Raw genomic sequence first — 22,068 nt, 5'->3', positions numbered from 1 at the left:
CTTATTTCCGCCTTGAATCAGCTGAAACCGCTGACCTTCCCCAGTGTTTGGGTAGTCAATTATTGTATATAAGTAGGACGTTCAGACAGATTCTGCATACATTTGTCCAGTGGGGAGCCTAATCACAGACTATTGTCGTTAGCTGCAAGCAGTCGCTGAAAGACCACTTATATGATAGGGAAGATGAATCACACTATGCGATTGTTCTGCATTAGCTTTGCGCAGCCCAAGATATGGGGCTGGAAACAGTTTCATTAATGTTTTACTTCAACTCAAATGTACTCTCACTTCAACTGAAGCTCAAATGAATGAAGCACATTTTCAATTTATCACTCAGCCAGTGATTCAATTTCCGAATATTGTAAAGCAATATATCATCAATAAGTAACAAATATTCGCCGCAAATTTACATTTTAAAAAGGCTAAAACCTACCGGCATGAGTATCCTGTAAGGACGATGGTACCACGGCATCGTGGGACTTAATTGTTGCCGACTAAGAATTGTAATGATATTCACCCCCGGGTGAGAGGTAACTGCGCAGCAAACTGAAATGAAAAATTCAAATCATACAAAACCTCAGTGAGTTCCATCTGAAGACAACATTTAAAGCTTCATGGTTATGAATCGCCGCTGAATCAATCAAGTATAATGTACACATAGGAAATTCGAAGGCGATCTTTCACACTCAGTTATAACGATTAATGCTCTAAGCAGCGTAACTGCTTCGTATCTAGCTTACAATTAGAAAATTATAGTTTCTAAGAAGCTATTACAGGATACCGAACTCAAACAATCGATGATGTTTACAAGAACTACTCCATTGAAAAAATTTAATAGTACAACAAGTAGTTATCTTCTTCATTATAACCTTTGCATGGTAACAGTGTGATAACGGTATATATATATATATATATATGTTCAAAGAATAGTACTGCTTCAAACTTAAAATAATATTTTTATCCTTCATTTGTCTATCATGTGACTGCTATTTGGTTTCAATACATACGTATAAGTAATTCGTATATTAAATTTGTCAAGGAAATATGAAAATAAGTTGAGACGAAGTGTCTCAACTTATTCTAATATTCGAATAAGTTGAGACCGCCTATCATCCACTATGTAACTCAACAAATTTGAGAGATCAATCTGCCATCACGGGAAGAATATGTTTCTTCATATGTTGCTTATTGAGCTCATTATGCAATCTATCTAATGTAACAATTAGAAAAAACATTTTGGCGTCCCCTTTAGACACCACATCCCTAAAATTACAAACTATTGAGTCTTTTATTCGGCGATCCTTTCGTCTTGTCTCTTCCCTCTGGTCACATCCCACAGCCCATCGCGGCGTGTTTCCCCCTGACGGAGTCAGCTTACCCATCGAGTAGCAGGCTCCAGAGGGGTCACAATAACCCCTTGAATGAGTAAGCTAGCCAAAACGAAAGCATAAAATATAGCTGCGCCTGTTTCTCAACAAATGTTATGAATCATTCTGTTTTAATTGGGACTGTAATTTGAATCGGTTTGCGACTTTGCCAGGCCGTTTGGCCGAAAACAGGGGCGAGCCAGGGCCGAACCATATTCGACACTGGTTTTCCAATTCCTGTTTACGCCCATGATCTTTAAGAATGCTTGAAGTCTCGTTACTGCTAGTCTCATGACGGCGATGTCCATGTCGCCGATAGCTGCAGAGCAGATAAGCTTGTCGTCACCTAATATATCGCAATTGAATGGTTAGATGGCTTTTAAGTCCGTTTTAACTTGTGACATAGTCTCCGTTACGAAGAGAGGGATGTTATGCCGCACTTATTAGTAAAAAGAAGCTTTTCAATGTTTACGTGACTTTCATGATTAGCCGAAATAAACTTGATTTTTTTTTTTTAAAGTGTTTCACATAATGCCTCGACGAAGACTTCCGCAGTTATCCAACCACTAGGGCGAGCAGTGTTGTTTTATCCGTCAAGACTGCCGAATGAAAAGGCATTTTGCTTAAAGAAAGGGAAGGAACGAAAGCATTGTATTACCAATTGCGCTGATGCTAAAACAAACGTTTACGGAGGTGCCTCTTTTGGCAAAGGTTATTTGCCATATTTCAGGGGATTTTTAGCTGGCCACGACTTCAAAGCAAGTTTGCACGTTCCTACTTCTCAGTCTCTTCACAGTTATGGATATTCTAGGGTTCGAAATAGAATGTTTTCCTAACGTGTGTCAAATTTGCGAAGATTTCCCCGACACTTTCTTTTACCAAAGCCAGACCTCTCAAGAGGTTCATAGTCTCAGACGCAGGCATACTCGTATCCAAATTGCGTTATCATCTGCCTCGCTACGGCGCAAGTTGACTTGCGAAATGTAATACTCTACTAGCAATTTTTGCTCTACTGGCGAGAATATATTGCCCCTACGTACGGAGTCTTACTTTGCTCTGTTTCTTTTTTTGCTTCTCTTAGTCCTTACTGCAGCAGCTCAAAACGGTTTTACCAGTTTCATAGACGAAGGCCCTCTGATTTATATCATCCACTATTGGCTACAGATACTACATATTTAGTCTTAACTTTGGCCTTTCGTTGTTTAACCTTCGAGTCTACAAAAAATACAAAGAAATACAATAATAATAAAAAATATAAAAATATTAAGATAAAATTGCCCATAGTTTCCTGATTTTTTAGAAACAAACAGCTTCGTCCTTAGAGTGTACTCCACGTACCTTGTTCGCGGGTGTTTGCACAAGATAGACTACTGAACAATCAATTCAGACTGCTTTAGACTGTGCATTACTGCGATAGTTCGAGATAGTTTCGTTCATACGTCAGATTTCAGCGATGAATATAACCGTAATGTTATTTCCTCGTAATCAGGTTGTATCAATTTGCCCACTTCACACGGCTCTTCTATTTCCTGCAACAGTAACCTCTGTTTTCGGTCTTGTTTTTCGAACATCGATTTACAAAATAATATAGAAGAAGACGACGACAACTTGGTTGGGAAGAATTGGCGTTGAATGTGGCAACACCATTAGGCTTATTGTTCTATAAAAAGATTAACAAACTACTGGGACTAAGCTAAGATGCTGACAGCGCCACGACATGCTGCTGGCAGATCTCAGATGTGAGCTCAGGGCTCACATCGTAACGGATCGTAACGGAAAAAATACCGAATTAAGGCGAAAAGATGGCTGCGTCCCGTGATTCCTTTGTGATATGGATAATTTCACAAAACGACCAATATACTATAAAATCTATAGCGCGGATGTGTTTATGATTTTGACGCATAAAAACACGAGGCGGGCTATCACGTGTGTCACACTTAACCCCAACGCCATTTTTAGATATACCTCAATTTGAAAAAAAAATATGAATTACTTGGGTAAATTAAAATATGTACTACCATAAACTAAAAGATCACGCGTCTTCGCTGGCATTGACAATATCTTACCAATGTTAGATAAATAACAGTTAAGAAAAATGTTTATGGTGAATAAGGAAAGAACATTTGTACGAACTTGAAGACCAGTGATTTAAATTGAGTCTTACTCTACGACATTATAACGTTCCTCACAAGCATGCTGTGCAAGTTTGAGAAAATACTTCCACTGTTCCAAACCAAACCTGCCTAATCTCAGCCCTCTCTATAAACTGGAAATCATAGGGCATCAAATACCTTATCAATTACTTCCAACCTAATCTATAGCAAATAACTCAGTAATATGTACGATTACGTACGAGCCAAATAAAGCAAGGGAAGGCGATGGTCATCCTGGCAGAGATCACATCAATTTCTATAGCTCACGCACGGGAAACAACCAATTAACTCGTGAAACACAGACATCTTAGGTAGAACCTGACGATAACGCTGGATGCATCTCATTCGATTACTGCCGTTAATCCAGTATTGACTTTTCTATGCAACGTTGACTATGGCAATGGTGCGGAAAAAGGCCAAATTTAAGTCCTTTAATCTGCGTTCTTTTATACCGTATATATAGGTTCTGACGTATCGAATCTCTTCCTTGTGGTCCCTGTGGCAAACTCTGGTTCACATAACTGGAACACAAGTTTGTTTTTCCTGGTTGTCTCTCGAGGTCCTTGTAAAGGTTAGGTTTTATATGAAGAAGACTGGGAAGTTGTCTGGTGGTCATCTGATATTCTTTGAGGAATGCCGTGAGGTCCATTTAGAGAAATAGAGAATACGGTAGATACAGCTTCTGCAACTACTGGAGACAACTTAACTATATACGACTTATGCTCTTGTGGTCCTTTTCATAATATGAGCACCGAAAGCTCTTATTTTATAGTAGCTTCATCCCGAGGTAGTTAAAGCATCCAAGGTGCTAAATTGCAATATCCTTAAGAAGCACAATTTCCAGTGCTGTCACGTGCCAAATTGTACGCAATTTTGTTGTTTTTATTTGCTAATTTGATCTTTTAAAGCTATCTACATGAAGCAGTCAAATCTACAAGATAGGTCAGAATTCTGACGCGGTATAGCCAACGATCAGGCGGCTTGCGCGTTTCTTCTAGAAAACATCCTGAGTATATAGGTACTTGCCTTTTTTTTTTGATTAAATTTAATTGGAAAACGCTATTCATCTGCAAAGGTCATAAAGCACGCCACTGCGGAATCAGTGCTCTAGTTGTTAAGCGAGCCCGCCTCATTACTCAGCAGATTCGTCGCCTAACGGCTGAGTTATATAACCCAGCCGTGAGGGCAGTCAAGTAGTGATCGATATCAAGTTGCTTAAATCGATAAACACTAAAATCTCCATCGGGATGCTTTAATGGAAGATATTTGGAGTGGTACGGAGTGTGACATATAGCATTCGGATGAGTGACCGTTCTTCAAATTTTTGTCGCTCTTCTGGTTAAGTTGTGTATACAGTTCCGATCAGACGTTCCGGACCCTGACTAGATTTGTTGTAGTTTAAAACGGCTCTCGGCCTAACTACATTCGTAAATACTTAATTTCTGAAAAAGCCTTTTACACCGTTCCCTGCTACATATTCCAGCTTACATGAATTGATAAAATCGACCGCTTTAATCCTTTTGACATGAGCAATACAATAAAATGCGTTAAAAATAAAAAAAAAGACACAGATACCAGTTTGAACTGACCACTAACTATAGCGAATCGATACGCACGAGGCGCAACGCTAGTTTCTGAAAATCTTCTTACAAAACTCTTTATATTCTTCCGACAAGCTTTCGGTCCTGGCAAGCAAAATTTTCGTACAACTATATGGGTCTTATTCAATGTTATATGTGTGGTGTATTATACGTTATCGTTTGTAACGAAGATAATTAACGTTTGCCCGAAAGTCGAATGGTCAAGTTGGCTTATAGCCATTTGACCTCGGTAAAAACAAACATCCATGAAGGTGTATCGTATATAAGGTATATCGTATACATATATATAAGGTATATATATATATATATATGAAGGTATAATATCCATGAACGTGCGGTTTTCTCAAGCAGTCTTTGCATGCTTTACTGTGCATCAACCGTTAGGGTCGAATTTGCAAGATGATGAATATTAAAGAAATGCCTTTCGTTATGTCACGCTAGTTAAACAAAAGCAACTGAGGCTGACTTACATTGGTAGGGTCGTCCAGCTGGTATGCCCAAAGAAGTTAGTAGCAGCCCACCAGCTCTTCCCGAATCTCTTATTATATTTTACATGGCCTCCTTTCGACAAATCTAAAATACCTCTCTTTTTTAGTATGGTTTTAATAAAAAAAAAATCGGTACCTACTTAGCTTTCGACTAAAAACCCCAAACATCCGTCATGCATTCGTTATTTGTACGAATACGTTGAATGCTCTTGTTAGATAGGGAATTAACTTACCTATCATGTAACTATAACGTAGCCCAAAACGCATTCTTCTCAAATTTTGTCAACTGTTTTGTTTTTGCCTGACGAGAGATTTTGTTTTTAAACTAGTCGACGTTGTCCGACGGGCTTTGCTACAACGAATGTTTCGACGGGAATGTGGGCTCAATCTATCTCATCGTATGAGAAACATGCATTTGTGCACACAGAAGTCCTCTCAGTGTCTTGCCGTGCTGTTTATCCATCTTATAGTCGTGTCTTTTGCAGCGTATGTTCAGTAGATACGAATTGTACGAGCGAATTTCTCAAATTTGTGTGATCTGTTCTCTTTTTATTGTGTGCGCACATTTTTTTCGTACTTTGGGCTCGAACCTCCTACTTCAGGAAGCGCGGTGGCCATAGCGCATTCACACCGCGTATTGAACGCCACAAGAGGTCGCTTGATGTCGGCGGCTCCATGAACGGTCTGGGTAGTTTCGGCCAGTCATCCATGAGGCGCCTACTCCCTGAGGACTTGCAAGCGTTGTTCCGACGTACGATGCGACAGCTCATTCCAAACCCTCGTGTGGGCCGGACGGATGCCTTCGTGCCACGGTCAGTGTCTCGGTTACATACAGAATCCTGACTAATAAGTATTTGTACTCACCGCATTGAAAGTAGGAACACGTTTCTAGGAATGCGTATGATGCACCATTAGAAAAACCCCAGTTTTCAAAGAGTAGCACACATGTTTAAACTGTACTTGTCTCACTGTAGAACCGCCTCTAACTATGACATGTTAAAACCAGTATAAACACAGATATCAAATGAATGAACTAGTGACTTACAACCGAAAGACATTATCATCACATGCTGCATTGATCGGAGATACTCATTGGCCAAATTTGAACCCTCTAGGATCTCAGCGAGTCGTTCAATCGGCACTTGATATTTCATATATATATATATTACAAACAAAGCTAAGTGCAACAAAGGATTAAGCTTATGCAATTCCTCGAGCGCGTCAATGATGTTGGCATGCATCGTCAACATAATAAAACCTATCCTTATACCTCTTTCTCCAATGGACCGAAACCCTTCATTATCGATATTTTTGCTATTGATAGAAGCATGAATTTACAATAAAAGTTATAACCTACAGCAGTAAGTGCAAAATGGGTTTTAAAACGGGTTGATTGGTGTTGCGATGTTACATGCGGCACAATTGCACTCTTAAAATAAACAAAGTACTAAAGATGTGTTGATCCGCCGGCTTCCAAGGACGTAACATTTAGCGAAGTAGTCTTCCATAAATGGTGTACCGTGAATAATGTTTGCATGAGCACATTTTCATAAAAAAAAAAAAAAAAAAAACAACTTGCATTGCATATTCTCGCGTAAAGGAAATCGTTTCGACCTACGTCTCCCAGCTTGTTGCAGAATACGCGTCCGTTACGCCCCACTCATTGGGAATTCAAAAACCTGACGCAGAAGCGCTTATTTAGAACTATTTAAATGTGATGGAAGAGATCGTAATTATCTTAGATTGCAAAGTATCTCTAGCGGATTTTAGAAAATTCGCGTTGAAGTCACCCTCAACTTGTTGAAAGACCAAAGTTAGGAGCTTTAGACAAAGCAGAGTAACTAACTGTCCGTGGGTGCGCTACTTCCTATCCCCTAGTGATTAAAGTATATATATATATATATATATATATATATATATATATATATATACATCTGATTTAGCAGGAAAAAGTAGTTTAATCTCATCATTGAGCTATAAATTTGCTTCCTTAATTTACTGGCTTTAGGGCATACATTGAAGAAAAAACGACATAGCCAAACAGAGAATGTTTTCGACGTCTACAAATAGACATAATAGTATCGCCGGTGTAGCAGCATTGGGAAAAATCAATAAAGCACACAGTTAAAGCAAAAAAAGCAGACTCACAGTTTTTTACATTAAAAATTTATATCGATACTACTTATTAAAATGTGTTTATTGCTTTATGATATTGCCGTGATACAATTGACTATTCGGCGCAACAGCTATCGTCATTGGTAAAGACTCCCAGTCATCACTGACCTATGGGCATTGCTGGTCTATGCACATTTTTATTTTATGAGACATATATATATATATATATATATATATATATATATATATATATATTTTAAGCTGTAAAAATTTTAGTTGAAATTGCCAGCCAGTGTAGTAATCTAGTCTACAAGGGCCATTTAACGACTATTGTGTAGAACCTGGCTTATAAAGTAAATAGGTTTTTGGTTCTTGGTGAACTCTTAGCTTAAAGTGCCTTATAACTACCGGATCTAGAGGTACTTTTTTGGCATCTGACGCGGGTATCCACATCAACACACAAAACGTAAGCCAACCTGGCTTATGACACCATCGAATTCCTAAGAACGACACCAGATCTAAAACTCGAAACACAAAGGTTTATAAGTCCAACGCCGCTACCGTGTTAGCCGTCACCAAGACCCTTGGGATGTACGTATCCGGTCGGAGCATGAGCAACTGAGGTTTTGTTTACCAAACTGAGAATGCACCGTCAAACCACAAACCTTACCTACAAACCATTCTATGTATCCGCTGTTACTTTCGACGACCTTCTCTTACCTGTCAATCAAATTCTTTAAGACTTCTCGCTAGAATTTACAGCTGAAAAAGAAGCGGTCCAGTGAAATTGTGCGGCCCTTTTCATTATCAAATGTGAGTTTTTATTAATTTGATTTGCCAGTGATCAGAAAAGTGTGAATATTCGTTGGAGCGAGGCTAAAAGAATATTCTGTTAACCTCTTGTAGGATGTCTGGCACAATCTATCCACGTGCAGTCTGGGAGTTTCATAAAGCAGCATGACTCCATCTTGACTCATGGGTTTTTTCCCTTGGATAGCCTAGTTCATTCGGTATAACTGGGCTAGACACAAATTGTTCTTAACTGTTTCATTATTCTCAGTCTGTTTCCATACAAGATATTTCCAGTACTACCAAACGCAAACCATGATCTCTTGGGACAGATATGTTGCTTTGAGCGGACCATTTTCGTCCGAGCTTTATGCTGACGTGGAGACACCACTTTTCGCTGTTAGTTATGCTGCTGTACAAAAACCTGTTGATTTAGCTATAACTTGCTCGGTGTTTAGCGAGAGACTGAGAGCTAGTGGAAAGCCGTGTCTGTTTGTGATGACCACTCTATTCATAAGGCACCTAAGCTTCCAAGTTTCGGGTAAATCCCATCTACCTAAAATGTCGATAGCCATATGACTGTGGATAATTTTTCGTGGCTTTCAATCGTCCTCATCGACCTTAGATGACCAACCGAGGCGCACCCTCCATTGCCAGGAGTCAATTTTTAAAATCCGTTTAAAGTGGCCTTCACAGTTATAGAATACAATTACAGTACACGGTAGCTGTCTAAGATAAGGAAAAAGGCGATGTAAAACAACTTTTTTTGCCTAGAGCCTCCTTTTCTATTGCCGGAGCTCGACATAAAATTATGCCTAACAGGCTAACAGAAAACAGAGGAGATACTTCACAATGCTATGTAGAGGTGGAGAACAAAAAACGAAAGGGAAAAGGGCAAACAAGCTGGTCGTACTTGTGTTACAACACAATAGTATGCATGTAGTACAATCATGGTTTTTAAAACACAATACTTCGCGAGAACACGATGTATTTTAATTACATAAAGAAGAGAAGAAATTAGGGAAATTCTGAGAAGAATATGAATCGTAGCCAGTACCCGTCATTTAATTGACCGCCCGTTGACCTTGAAGACATCGGCTCTCATACGTTTTACTAGCTCGCCCTAGTTTGTTCGCCATAGGGAGTTGTCTAAACAAATGCATGTATGTTTATTTGAATCTCAGCTCCGAAGAAAGGTCAAAATATTGGATACAGGTTCACTGCTTCCAAAGCGGTCGGTTATAGGGATGGGTTAACATTCGTAGCCTTTTAGAAGTACTTTGGCTCATTTATCTAAGACTAGGACAAACTAACTCTTAGTCAGAAGTATAAAGGGTTTTCTCTCGATATTATGGCATCCCGACATATGACGTTTGTTGGTAGACTCATTGCTACTGTATTAACGCGGGGATGTCGCTGTTCTGAAAACCCTGCGTTGATCAAACATAAGTCCTTCAATAAACAAACGAAAACCAGCGATCTTGGACCTGTGGTCGGATTTTTAAAAAAAAAAACTGTTGATTTGTCGAAAGTAATCTGAATATACCTTACTACCTATTTCACCGGCACATGCGTATACACATATGTGTCTTAATAAATAAGGGTGAAGTTCTGGAAAAGGTTACGGAATGACTACGTGTAAATCTTCATATCGCGTAAACGCTAATGTCAACGAAACAGAGAGTACTTACTGGACAACGGCACTAAATTATTCTATATGATAAAGACAATTATTCTAAGCTTGAAAAAAATCTTCTTGGATTTATTAAACTGAATTAGGTTACTTCTGCAAATACTGTCTTCATAAGATAATGACACTGACTGCTTGTAAAATCCAAAAGTAATCGAACCCTCATATAATTAGAAATATCATTATGCAGGTACTTGGTATCAAGAAGCAGCAACGTAATGTGTTGGAAAAATGTGCCCTTACTACAGTTCCAAATGCCGATACGGGCGTCATAGAAAGTCTTATTGGATCGCTATAGCGCCCTATAATGCGGTCTTTAGGGTAAGATGACGAAATTAGATGCATTTCTTTCAATATGACCTCATTCTGTTTGCCTATGTGCTGTTTGCCATATGTTCATGTTGATCAGTCTATAGTAATATTCCGGTTGAAAGTTTTTCGTCTTTTCCTTCTGCGATAAGTCGTGCGAAAAAAACAGGGAGCACTATCAACCTACGCTATAACGGTTCATTCCTGACACCTACGTGTCTGACGCTTGAGCAAAAGACACCTAATATAAACAATTATGACTAATGTAAAGCTGATGCGCATCGCGGGCGGGAAACGAGGAGAACTTTAAATAAATTCGAAAACCTTGAATATATGCCGGCGTGGAGACTCTCTGAATATCGCTGATTCAATAATATAAAATTGGCCTCATATAGATATACATATCTTTGATTCAGAGTGCAGCAGCCCGACAACGCTTGTGAATAATGTTAGATTAAGAGGTCGGGGCATATACCGAGTGATGGCAGTTGCCCGATATCCGAATCTGGCTTTGTCTATTTTTCGAGTCACTACACATTTAGTCCCATATCTCTTATAAAGATCTGCATCTTGGACGTTTTAACGTTGTTTTGTTTGTTTGTTTGTTGTAAAGGGAGCGAAGGACGATGTCAAGCATTCATTTAATAATATGAATCCTAGTAATGAACAGAAATGCATATTGATATAGGGTCAATCGAGCTTTCCTCTTCAGTGGACGAACAGGAGCTGCATAGCACCACAAGAACTATGTCGTCAAGCATACGAAATAGGCACGATTCTATAGATCATGTTTAAGTTTGGTGAAGGAATCTCTTGCACGTATTTTACGAAGAGCATCTTAATGAAACTTATTCAATTGCGCGGTTTGTTCTAGCACTATGGATGTAGCAGAAGACAAAATGGCAGTAGGAATAGGGTACGTGAGATAGTTGCTAGAAGGGGTGCAGATCTGATGGGAGCTGTATCCGCCGATTTTGTTCAAGGAAACGCGTTTATCAGTAGCTAGAAATAATGGATAGGTTTCAAAGGAAAGGTCGCAAGCAGGTAAAGGTAGGAAAATTGTTAATGGGATGTGTAGATATAGTCAATATTTTCAAACGAATCGATGTGGATCTACTCTTGGAGATTATCGCATAGGCGCAGCTAAGAAATTTGAGCTCGTGTTAAGGGAAATCCCCACTTAAATTTCTCTGGTTAACAAATATGTAACTATTAGAGCGTTATAGTGAACAAGAAGCAACAGCCGTCATGCGGTTTTTCCTGATGATTTACGGTCGGGTCACGCTCAGCCTATCATTTTATTAAGGGGTTTCAGCGTGGCAAACAGACCAAGTGAGCTTATTCCGAACTAGTCGTAGCGGATGGAAATTGAAACTGGGCCCTCGCCCAGATCTTCGATTCGATTCCACTTTGGTCGGCTACTTCGTTTATAAATATCATAATGATCTTTAGCCGCGAAAGATGAACTATGTGACGAAAAACGACACTAAGAATACTAAAATGTATAAGCCCCCATTATACGCGCATCTATACAAAGATATATGTTTTGGTGTAGAATCATCAGGTTTCTTGGGAAGATGCCATTAGGGATGTCCTCTAAGCGCTTTGCTAGCCACAATAAAACGGTCTATTTAAAGACAATACGTGCCCTTGTAACTAAAGGCAGAAAACACTGTAACATCGATACGGACATGGTTCACCAGCGGATAAGGTTCGCCGATTTTATACTTTACAGTCTGAATTGGTATCATAATACGTTTTCTCAGATTTGGAAAATAAGACTAGAGGGAATTCTGAAGCTAGTCGAGGAAATACTACACAATGCATGTACTTTCGATTTAAGATTATGTAGTTATGTAACGCTTGACGTTCTCCTGTAATTTTTATATTTCAAGGTCCAATAACCTTACTACTCATGAACGCATCTCCTCTATGGCATATATTGTCCAGACTATCCAAACGTCCCATTTGCCAATAGAGACCAAATCAAAACTCCGAATCCAGCCGTATTCCTTTAGTATGCTATTTAAGGGAAATGAAAACTCCATTTTCATTTGATTGCGGACAAGGCTCGCTGTAAATGGCTGGCTGGCTGGCTGACAGAACTGCACCACCACTCAGCTACACTGCTCTTTTTTATTAGACACCGTTCGCCTCCGCGGCTGAGGCCCGCTACAAGTGAATGATACTACCGATACTCATACGGCTTTCACCGTCAACGTCTAGTCTTTCCGCTCTTTGCGATCTTGTGGGGTGGAACAGGCGGAACGGATGCCAAATAGAACGTCACTGACAGCGGTCATCGCGTTTCGCACGACGCACTGCATGCTTCCCCCCGTGTGAATGTCGCCACCATGCACGAAGTAGTTGCCAAGGGACGGTTGTCAGTGGGCTCATGTAGTAAAAAGACCCTGCTACTCAGACAAACCCGCCGACAGAATGGAGCATGCTGAGGCGTGATCGTTGTAGGTCATGCATTTTCAACTATATAACTACGCAGCCCAATAATAACGACCGGCTGAAACGTGTACAGAGCCCATTTTCGAACATCGGTGCCTTCCTGATAGCCTGTCTTCATCTGGTCACGATGAATTCCTTCTCATTTTAAGAATTTACCTTTGCGCTACTCGTTGAATGCCTAGCCAGGTTACCCATTCTATGATTTACATTACATTGAGTGCTTTTTGTCTTATGACATGTGCCGATCTTGCCCAACCGTTCGTAATTTACGAGCAGACAAAACCACAAATGATTACAGGTAGGAAACGTTTATGGTCAGTCACATATATAAGGCATATGCGTCTATGATGCAGTTTACGCGAAAATGTGATTGTATCATTGATTGATTGATAAAACGACTAGTACAAGATAAAGAAGAATCTGCTACAAAAATACTAGCTTCACTGGTTAAGCAAGCTAGTCTTAACTCTTCTTTTCTTATTGTATACTACCCTACATGTATAGTATTAAATAATAGTTTTGAAATACCTCTGTATTTACTATTGAGCTTGGAAAAATGTGTTATCAAAAATCTTGTTTCCGATTTACCATAAAATTTAAAATTTTCGAAAAATGCTTCTGAATTGCCTCTGCTGGATAATTTTGGCGATTATAGCGTTACAAGAATTTAAATCCTTAGCTATAAGTTTTCACTGGACAGAACACCAGTACAAAAAGGGCAAGCACCAATTTGAGGTCCCCGTGATGGTTCAGTAACAACGTATTTCTATTAAATGCAAAGAGGTATAAGGTGGTCTATTTTCAAAACAGCATTTATATGTACTCTGTTTTCGCTGGGGACCAGCCATCTGAAGCGATGCTCAACGGTAATACCAACCGTTAAACTCAAAACTTTATTTAGACACTCTTAGAGAAGGAGAGCTTGCTTTTTTTTTTATGGACACTATTTTTTTGCATAATGTGATCATTGTGCATTAACATTGAATTGAAGAATAAATTTTATTGTTATTAAATACCGAAAATTATTATACCTTCAGAAAATGTATCATTTGTTCAATAGATTTTGCTATGAGCTATTCGCAGAGAAAAGTAATTAGTGGAATTACTCAATTAAAAAACAGTATTTTGTTTACCATTTTTCTCTATAATTCTTTTTTCATTCCTATTGTGATACCTGTCGCAAATGACACTTGAAAGCCTGTAGAGGGCAATCGTAACATTGATTCTCGCTATCCTCCGTTTAGAAAATCTTTAGTCAAACACCCCAAGTTATCCTGTCCAGATTGTTTTTTTTATTCCATTTTGTTAAACGCTGTGGTCTGCACCGTGCACTGTGTTTTAGAAGCATTGGTGCATAAAAAAATTATTGAATGTTCAATATGACCTTTGCCGGCACACAGTTTTGGGACTATAGAACACAAAATGTGACCTTAAATTTTAAGCATATACCCACTTTTTTTTTGGAACGTAAACCTAAAACCCACCAAGCGAAATTCTTTTCGGCGTTCCTGGATACAAGTTTTCTCTAGGCCCCTTTTGAAAACGATCCCTAGCTGCTGCTTATCTTCTGGATTACGCGAGACCTAAATTAGTGTCCTTGTAGAAACTTGACGGAACGGGATGGATATCAGAGCCCCATTATATTCAACACCTTTGCGCGCGCTTCGTCCAACACTAGTTAAGGGAAGGTCATAAATAACTTGCCATTTGGTGGTCAATTCGCATAATGAGTTCTTCTTTTACGGAGAGAAAACGCTGTATCACATTAGACGCAAAAGCATTCTATATAGGCACATATTTGACCGAATGTTTGTGAAGCGTGCCACACGTTATCTAATTGCTCCTTTTGTGTATTTGGCTGTAGATGAAAGTCATGTCTTACTAGCATATAATTAAATGAAAAAATGGCAAATACTAGATACTTCACATAGAGGTCACAGCACTTGAGTGTTTCGATGTTGACTGCCCCTCAGTGTTAATGAGTTCCTTGCATGTTTTGTAGAATATCTTTTCTCGCTGTTCCGTAGTTCTGCTTAAACTAAATCTTCAGGTTTAAGCTATACGATGCACAACCTCAACAACCGCAGGTTGGTATTTTTTGGGTCACTACAGTCATGAAAGCTCACCTTAGTCCTTTAATTATTTACCTTATACAATTGATTCTTCATATCATAGAAACAGGGTCTCTCCCCATAAAAACTACTCTTATGGTCTCTATATTATACAACAGCTTTTGGGGTAGCTTAGAAGCATCTTGTTATGCCGAACACCGATATTCCACGAAGGCAGTTTCGCGCCTATCATCGTTGGTATCACAGCGCTTGCACTCTACGGAACCTGGGCAGTAAGAGTTGTAGCAGTTAAATCGGCCTGTAATTTGTTGATTACCTGAACAAGAAAAATATAAGCGGTCGTAGCAAATAACTGATTTGCTGAGCTTCGCTTGCCGATCCTGTATGTCACTCAAATCCCTACGCTCGTCTATAGCCCAAGCTACAAAGCTTTATTTATGTGTAAAAAAAAAGACTTCCACTATAAAATGAATATTTTAGGAGCCTAAGATTATATGCGTTTTGCCCATCATATTCCATTATATCTGTGATGTTCTGTCCCATTTCCCAGAAGCAGGCAAAGTTGTTGTTAGGAGCTAGCTAGATCTGATATCTAAGGGACTGCTATACCCTATTTGAGTACATTTCATCTTGAATTTGAGCCATATTTACATCTAAAAATGACGGCTATATTCCCACTGCACTGCTCTCACTCCTGGACGAAGCCCTTCACTCAACGGAGAAGACATGGGACAATGATGATCGTGATCACACTGGAATTGGCGTCTTGCGTGTTTGCGAAACCTTTGTAAAACCTGCAAAATAGATTTGAAGTAAACAAGTGCAGTGAAAATGCGTAGCTCGATAACAAGAAGGACTCGGAAAGACGTGCGATACGTTAAAGCACCAGCGTTTTGCTCGAGATCTGAAGGCTCTTTTCATCCTGAACGCTATTATGACCAATACTATCGTACGAGTAAGTTTTTGCTGCACTTGTTCCAACAGCAACCGCTTCAAAATAAGTCACATGAATGGGAGATCTTGCCGGATTGTAGTAGAAAAATTATATGCGTTGACACTTTTGAGTAACTGGTAATGATTACTAAGTAATACTCTTTTGGGCCTTTCCTGAGGCTGACTGATTTTTAGATGACGTAATGGGCGTTGTAGAAATGTCCCTTTTTTGTTAAGCAGCGACTTTCGAACGAAGCGCTGTCTGTCATGACCTTGTTCTAGCCTAAAGTATGCGCACAACCCGCAAGATGCAAACGAACGTAAGTCACGTATCGGAGAACTTAACCGTATGTCATAACGTTTTTTACTAATTTCGCAATTTTGTTGCATTGTCGCGTACTCCTTCAAATGTATACATGTATTAAGAATATGAACAAAGCTATAGGCTCTAAGTGTTATTTCGGAAGAGTCCTGCAAGGGCCCGGAGTATCTCTACGTAATTCTAGTCTTGAATATGATTTGATACTGATATATAAAGACCTCTTTAGCATCATTAGAAACTAAGGAGAATGTTCAGTTTTGGCCTAGGGATAAAATTTAATACACTTAGAGATCGCATTCTTTCAAACGACAGCGTCGTGTAAAATAGAAAACAAATTTATCTATATACTGTATATCAATATGCCTGAGTCAGTGAAGGCTGCACTTCCGCAAGCCCATAATCATAGAGCATGCAGAACAATAGTGAAACAGGCGCTGATAATGAATACTTTACTAAACAACTATTCAAGGAATCGTGGACTCGATGCTGATTACACGCAAAACTGTCGATTTACTTTTGTCAGTTCTGTGTATCATATTCTTTGCAGACTTGGCAAAAAGAGCTTGGAGGGCGTGAACACTCTCGGCGGACTTGGAGCAGCTATCGGAGCTTTTGACGAAGACACAAACGAAGAGTTTATGGTGAAGAGAGGTCCGTCGGCTTTCACCCCACGTATTGGTCGTGCGGCGTTCACCCCAAGAATCGGTCGTGCTGACCCTAGTACGGGCCAGGTAAATTGAAAGCGATATGTGTGCCATAGTTAAGTTTCGTAGATTATTTAGGTATCGATGCCGTTTTTCTTGACCAATCGCATTAGTAAAACAACTAGCTAACAATAGAACGCATAATGCAAGTCGATATATTAATACTTAGCTTGCTTTGTCTAGTCTTGCTACTGTGAACTATGGGTATACCTCAGACGTCACTAAGCCTTCAACCAATCATTCGACGAACGCCATATTAAAAACAACAACTTCAAAATAGAAATAGATTAGAATGCAGTGGTATTAGCAGTAGGGTTCGGTTGACCTTACCCTTCATGCAAAGAATTAGCTTCGGAAAATCGATTTTAAATTGTAGAACTTAGCTGTTATTTTTAAACGTTTTACTCATAATTGGACCACAGCCGCTTGCTTAGCTTTCAGAACTTTAAGTAATTGTGCTCTTAGAATAAGTTTTAATTTAAATGGATACTTTAATGGATATAGAGTGAGTGAATTTATTGGTACCTAGAAATTAACTAGTTTCGTTTATCTCTACTTTCCATTACTGCTGACATTGAAAATTCCAAATGTGGAACAGCTTGATCAAACCAGAAAATAGAATTTCCACAATTTACTATCATTTTTACAGAATATCTAATTAGCTGAAAAGGAAACCGTCATTATCACGCATTTTCTTCCTGATATCTTTAATTTCTTCTACCTAAACTCGATGCGCATTAGGTACGTGATATATTGCGGTTTTGGATATCGTCATTCAGTAGATATCGTCATTGGTGCCAAATATCTAGGTTTAATAGCAATGTAAATTTAACTAATAACTAACTGATAATTAACTCGAATTCATATTAAAAAGAGATAAAGAATATATGCTTTATGTACTACTTACGCTCAACAAACACATCTCTTCATTTCAAACGAATGAACTGGAGTAAACAAACAAAATTATTTTGTAATACTGTAAAAGTTACCGTACCTTTATAAAAGCAGGTTACATTGTATAAAGTTTTAACTTAATTAACATAGTAATTATAATTAAGAAATAGACTGCAGATAACAGTCATCTAATATTTATGCATTTTTCCCTTACTGGTATCATTGCTTAGCTAGCTTCATTACGACAGTCGTTCATCTTGACACATGTTTCGAAGATCACCTATTTAGCTACCGTCTCTGCTTAGTAGTTAACGCCTGTTTGTTTTCTTCCTGCTGTCGTTCCAGCCACGAACGCTGCGTACATTCACGCCCCGGATTGGGAAGTAAGAAACAGACAACGAACGTCTAACAAGAGACAATCGGAAACCAAATGGAAAGATGCGGAAAAAATCGTTGCAACTACATCAACGAAAAATCTCATAGAGGCTAAACAGTAGTTCCGGTAGGAACTGAGAACTAATTTGCACCGAAGAGGGCTGAATCCATCCTTTATGCGGCAATGATAACACAATGGTACAACCGTAAGTGGCGGTGCATTGGAGAAGATAAAGGAGAACGGCGAAGATTCAACAAATTCTCGACGAATAACTTCTTGTAGGAAAACATAGTAGCAAAAACTTAGTGTAGCATATCCATCAGAAGTTACATAATCTGCAGATCTTCTCCATTGCGGCAGGTATTCTATTTCCCGTTTATCTAGTTCAGAATAAAGAAAAAATCAAAGGTTTGCATAAGCCACCTGGGCATTTTAGATCTTCGAATAAGAGGTACAATGAGTTTTCTGTAGTATAAAATATATTCAAATCGGGAAAGATTGCTTCAGTTACTCATAAGACCCGCGAGTAATTGAAGCGTCACCCTCAGCGGTGAAGCAAGATACATATATATATGTATGTATGTACATGTGCAGTAAAGGAGTTTAAGAAAAAATGTTAGAGTAGGTCACAAGTTGGTTACAAATATAGTGTTGATTGCAGCAGAAATCACCCCGGCGAACCCGGACCCACGCGGTTTAAGATGGCGGCGCAAAACAGAAAAAAAAAGAGAATCAACAGTTCTCTATATGTTGTAAATAATTTGTAGTAGTCCTGTAGTAGCATTCGATGTATTTGAAATATAATTCTCCCTTCTCTTTCTCTCCCCTCTCTTTCTCTCTCTGTCTCTCTCTCTAATATGGTAGACAAGAGCTGTTTGTCGTTTCCAAAAATCCTTAATTTATCAGTCACTCAATATAACAGATAAATGTTGACCTCAGCGGCCAATTTTTGTGTGAAATTTACCAAATTAGTTTCAACGCAGTTCACGTAATCGTTGCTTGCTCCTAATAAGTATTAGCGTTGTCGTCTATAATGTCTAGGCAGTTACGACACGGCTTTTTGTAAACATTAATTATCAGTGTTTGTTTCTTTCATCACATGTCACTTACATATTTTGTTGTCGTCGTGGACAATATCAGAACTGATGAATTTAAAAAAAGTAGTAGAAAGAGACAGGGACATGAAGATCTAATTATAAGTGGTTCCATAGAGTTAACCTGCGCAACAAGCCCATCACCGCAAACGCTCGTGGGAAAATGCGGCGGTGGATCTAGTCTGATCTCGTTGGACTCTCAACATTCGAAGTGCAGGGGTCGGGCGAAGTCAGGCTGATGGTGATGCTGACTGCAAGCAAGTCGCCCTTTACGCTGAACACGACCAATGCGTCAACCAGGATGGTTTGTTTCATTCGTTTTGTTATTGTTTGCCGGTTTCCTGCTCACACCCCCTACTGGGCCCACTTTGAAGAACTTACAGGTAAGCGCATTACGAAAATTGATCCAAGATGTTGGCTGAGACATCCGTACTTGCTGGATTACGCTGGACTACTGCTTGGAATGTTGTTGTAAAAAGTCGACGACAAATAGTAGTCAAACATGGAAAATATAAACAAACACATGCAGGAGAACTCAACCCAATGTCAAACAATCCCAGTCCTCAGAAACCGCCAGACTAAGCTGAAACAACAAATATAAAAAGAGCATCACAACACTAATGGTTACGATAGCGGCAGACGATCCTGCTATCGTGAATGGTGCTACAAAACGCTAGCAGCGCCAACAGTGACAGTAGTATTAACGAACTCAACCACTGACAAAACCCGCAATCACTACATCATTGAAAAGCGTAGAACGAGTATGTTTCTTCTGTATACTTAGCGACTTTATTTGCCCATTTCGCGTCCCTTGTCCGCTGATATGACTCACGTTGTAAAGTACAGAAATAAGATACTAAGTTCGCGTTACATAGTAATTAAAACTCTTCAGGTATCCCGGAATATTCCCCTTTCACCAATTCACTTCAACCGCTCATATATTTCATTGCCGTATGTTCGATAAATACGCGTCTTGTCACTCGCATAGAAGCACACTCAATTGCTCGATCTGAAGTTCTCTATCATCATAAACTGGAACAAATAGGAACAGAACACGTAGACACATAAATGACATCAATAATGGTTTGTCATTCTGATAAAGCACAATCCAGCGTGGGCAGGCGACGACACGCTGTCACGGACAAATAAACCAGGCAGAAAATACTGCTATATTTATTGTAGGAATACCGACGAATAAAAGTAACAAAAAAATAAAAAGAAGTACATCCCACATTTAACAAGCAGAGGCAGAAAGTAGAGCCATAATAATCTAATAGCGGTTGAGGCAACCATTGCCACGATAAAAGTTGCAAAAGTGAAAACAATGAAACCGAAATAAATACACTAAGCAAAGCTACCAGCAGCAACAATGTTGACCTCGTTGACGTTATCGACAATGCAAGAAGGGACGAAAGGGAGCGGAGCCAAGACGATAGTTCGAGATTTTGGTAATCAGCTAATGTGCTACACGCATGTACTAAGCCCCGAAAAAAGCATTAATTCGAAGAAGAAATTCGCTCACCGAAGACGCCTTGGCGGTTCCCGACGAGGGAAGGCGGATCTCAGTTGCCCACTCAGTGAGTCCAGGATGATAGCGACCAAATCGAGATGAGTAATTATTGGGCCTGGAAGAAGACGGCTATCCCCCGACAAAGACAAAGCAACGCCAAAAATAACAATAACAACAGCAAGTCGTCTCACTAACGATAGCTATTTCAGTTGAGCAACAATAGCAGATACAACAAAAATACTTCTAAAAAAGCATAACATACGTACGATGCCATACGTATACACGCACGTGTTTACATTGTCAACAGGATATGCGGAATGCAAAGAGGTGTTTGGTAGATTACGATATAATGAGTCAAAGCATCAAACGTTTGCATTGATACAGTGGCATCTTATTAATATTAAACCCTGTTAGATTTACGCACAGAAATACACACAGACACATAAGACAGTTAGTAACTGATACGCCTACGAACAGGAGAAAAGTGCGTACACCAACATACAATATGACTATTAGTATTCCATTATATATATATATATATATACATATATATAGTGCAAGGAATAGTGCAAAAACACAAAGCGGAACTCGTCGACGTTATTTGTTGTAATTTGATGCAAAAAAAAAATGAAGAACAAACGTTAAACAATATAATCTCTCAAATATAGAAATGATATTATTGATACCTATAATTGCACCTACATTTTTGCGAGTTAAAGTTATACTGTAATAGTCTAATTAGAGGAAAAACAATAGAGGTATTATGACAACAATGCTAGGGTTTATGGTCATGGTGAATAATAATAAAAAAGACGAGCAGCGTCAAACTGACCTTAGAAAATAAGGAGAGATAAATAAAGGGAAAAGATATACAATTGTTTATCGCCAAGCAGACCGAATACGTATTGTGTTATTATTTATTATAAACATGTAAGTATCGAGAATTCCTCAAGTTCTATTGAATGCAGGCTCCTACCTTTTTTTGCGGAACGGATAGCAATACACACATTAGCCATTTGAAGGCACGTGGCATTACAATCGGCGAGTAAAAGATCAATGAGTAAAAGATGCTGACGATTAGAATCAGCTGAACGTACCGGCGGGTTTTTATCAAACGGCTCCTGGTCTTAGCCAAAATGGTTCCGTGAGACTCTTTTGGGGGATAAGAGGTTGTTACCCCCGAACAATGTT

The 22,068-nt window shown here is 39.1% G+C and overlaps 1 protein-coding gene across 1 annotated transcript in view; it reads left to right on the top strand.

The window, feature by feature from the left end:
• The window catches only part of LOC111259753 (uncharacterized), a 49,335-nt gene extending 27,559 nt beyond the window's left edge, over positions 1 to 21,776 (top strand). Inside the window, exons 3-5 of the mRNA XM_022831972.2 lie at positions 6,212 to 6,421; positions 16,847 to 17,030; positions 18,243 to 21,776. Of these exons, the coding sequence (XP_022687707.1) occupies positions 6,212 to 6,421; positions 16,847 to 17,030; positions 18,243 to 18,284 (436 nt within the window). The 3' untranslated portion in view covers positions 18,285 to 21,776. The remainder of the gene's footprint in view (positions 1 to 6,211; positions 6,422 to 16,846; positions 17,031 to 18,242) is intronic.
• The last annotated feature ends 292 nt before the right edge of the window (positions 21,777 to 22,068 follow it).

Source organism: Varroa jacobsoni, unplaced genomic scaffold, assembly GCF_002532875.2.
Source record: "Varroa jacobsoni isolate VJ856 unplaced genomic scaffold, vjacob_1.0 scaffold_364, whole genome shotgun sequence".
Taxonomy (NCBI): domain Eukaryota; kingdom Metazoa; phylum Arthropoda; class Arachnida; order Mesostigmata; family Varroidae; genus Varroa; species Varroa jacobsoni.
The sequence above is the reverse complement of the archived record's forward strand: the minus strand, read 5'-3'. Positions and strand labels throughout refer to the sequence as shown.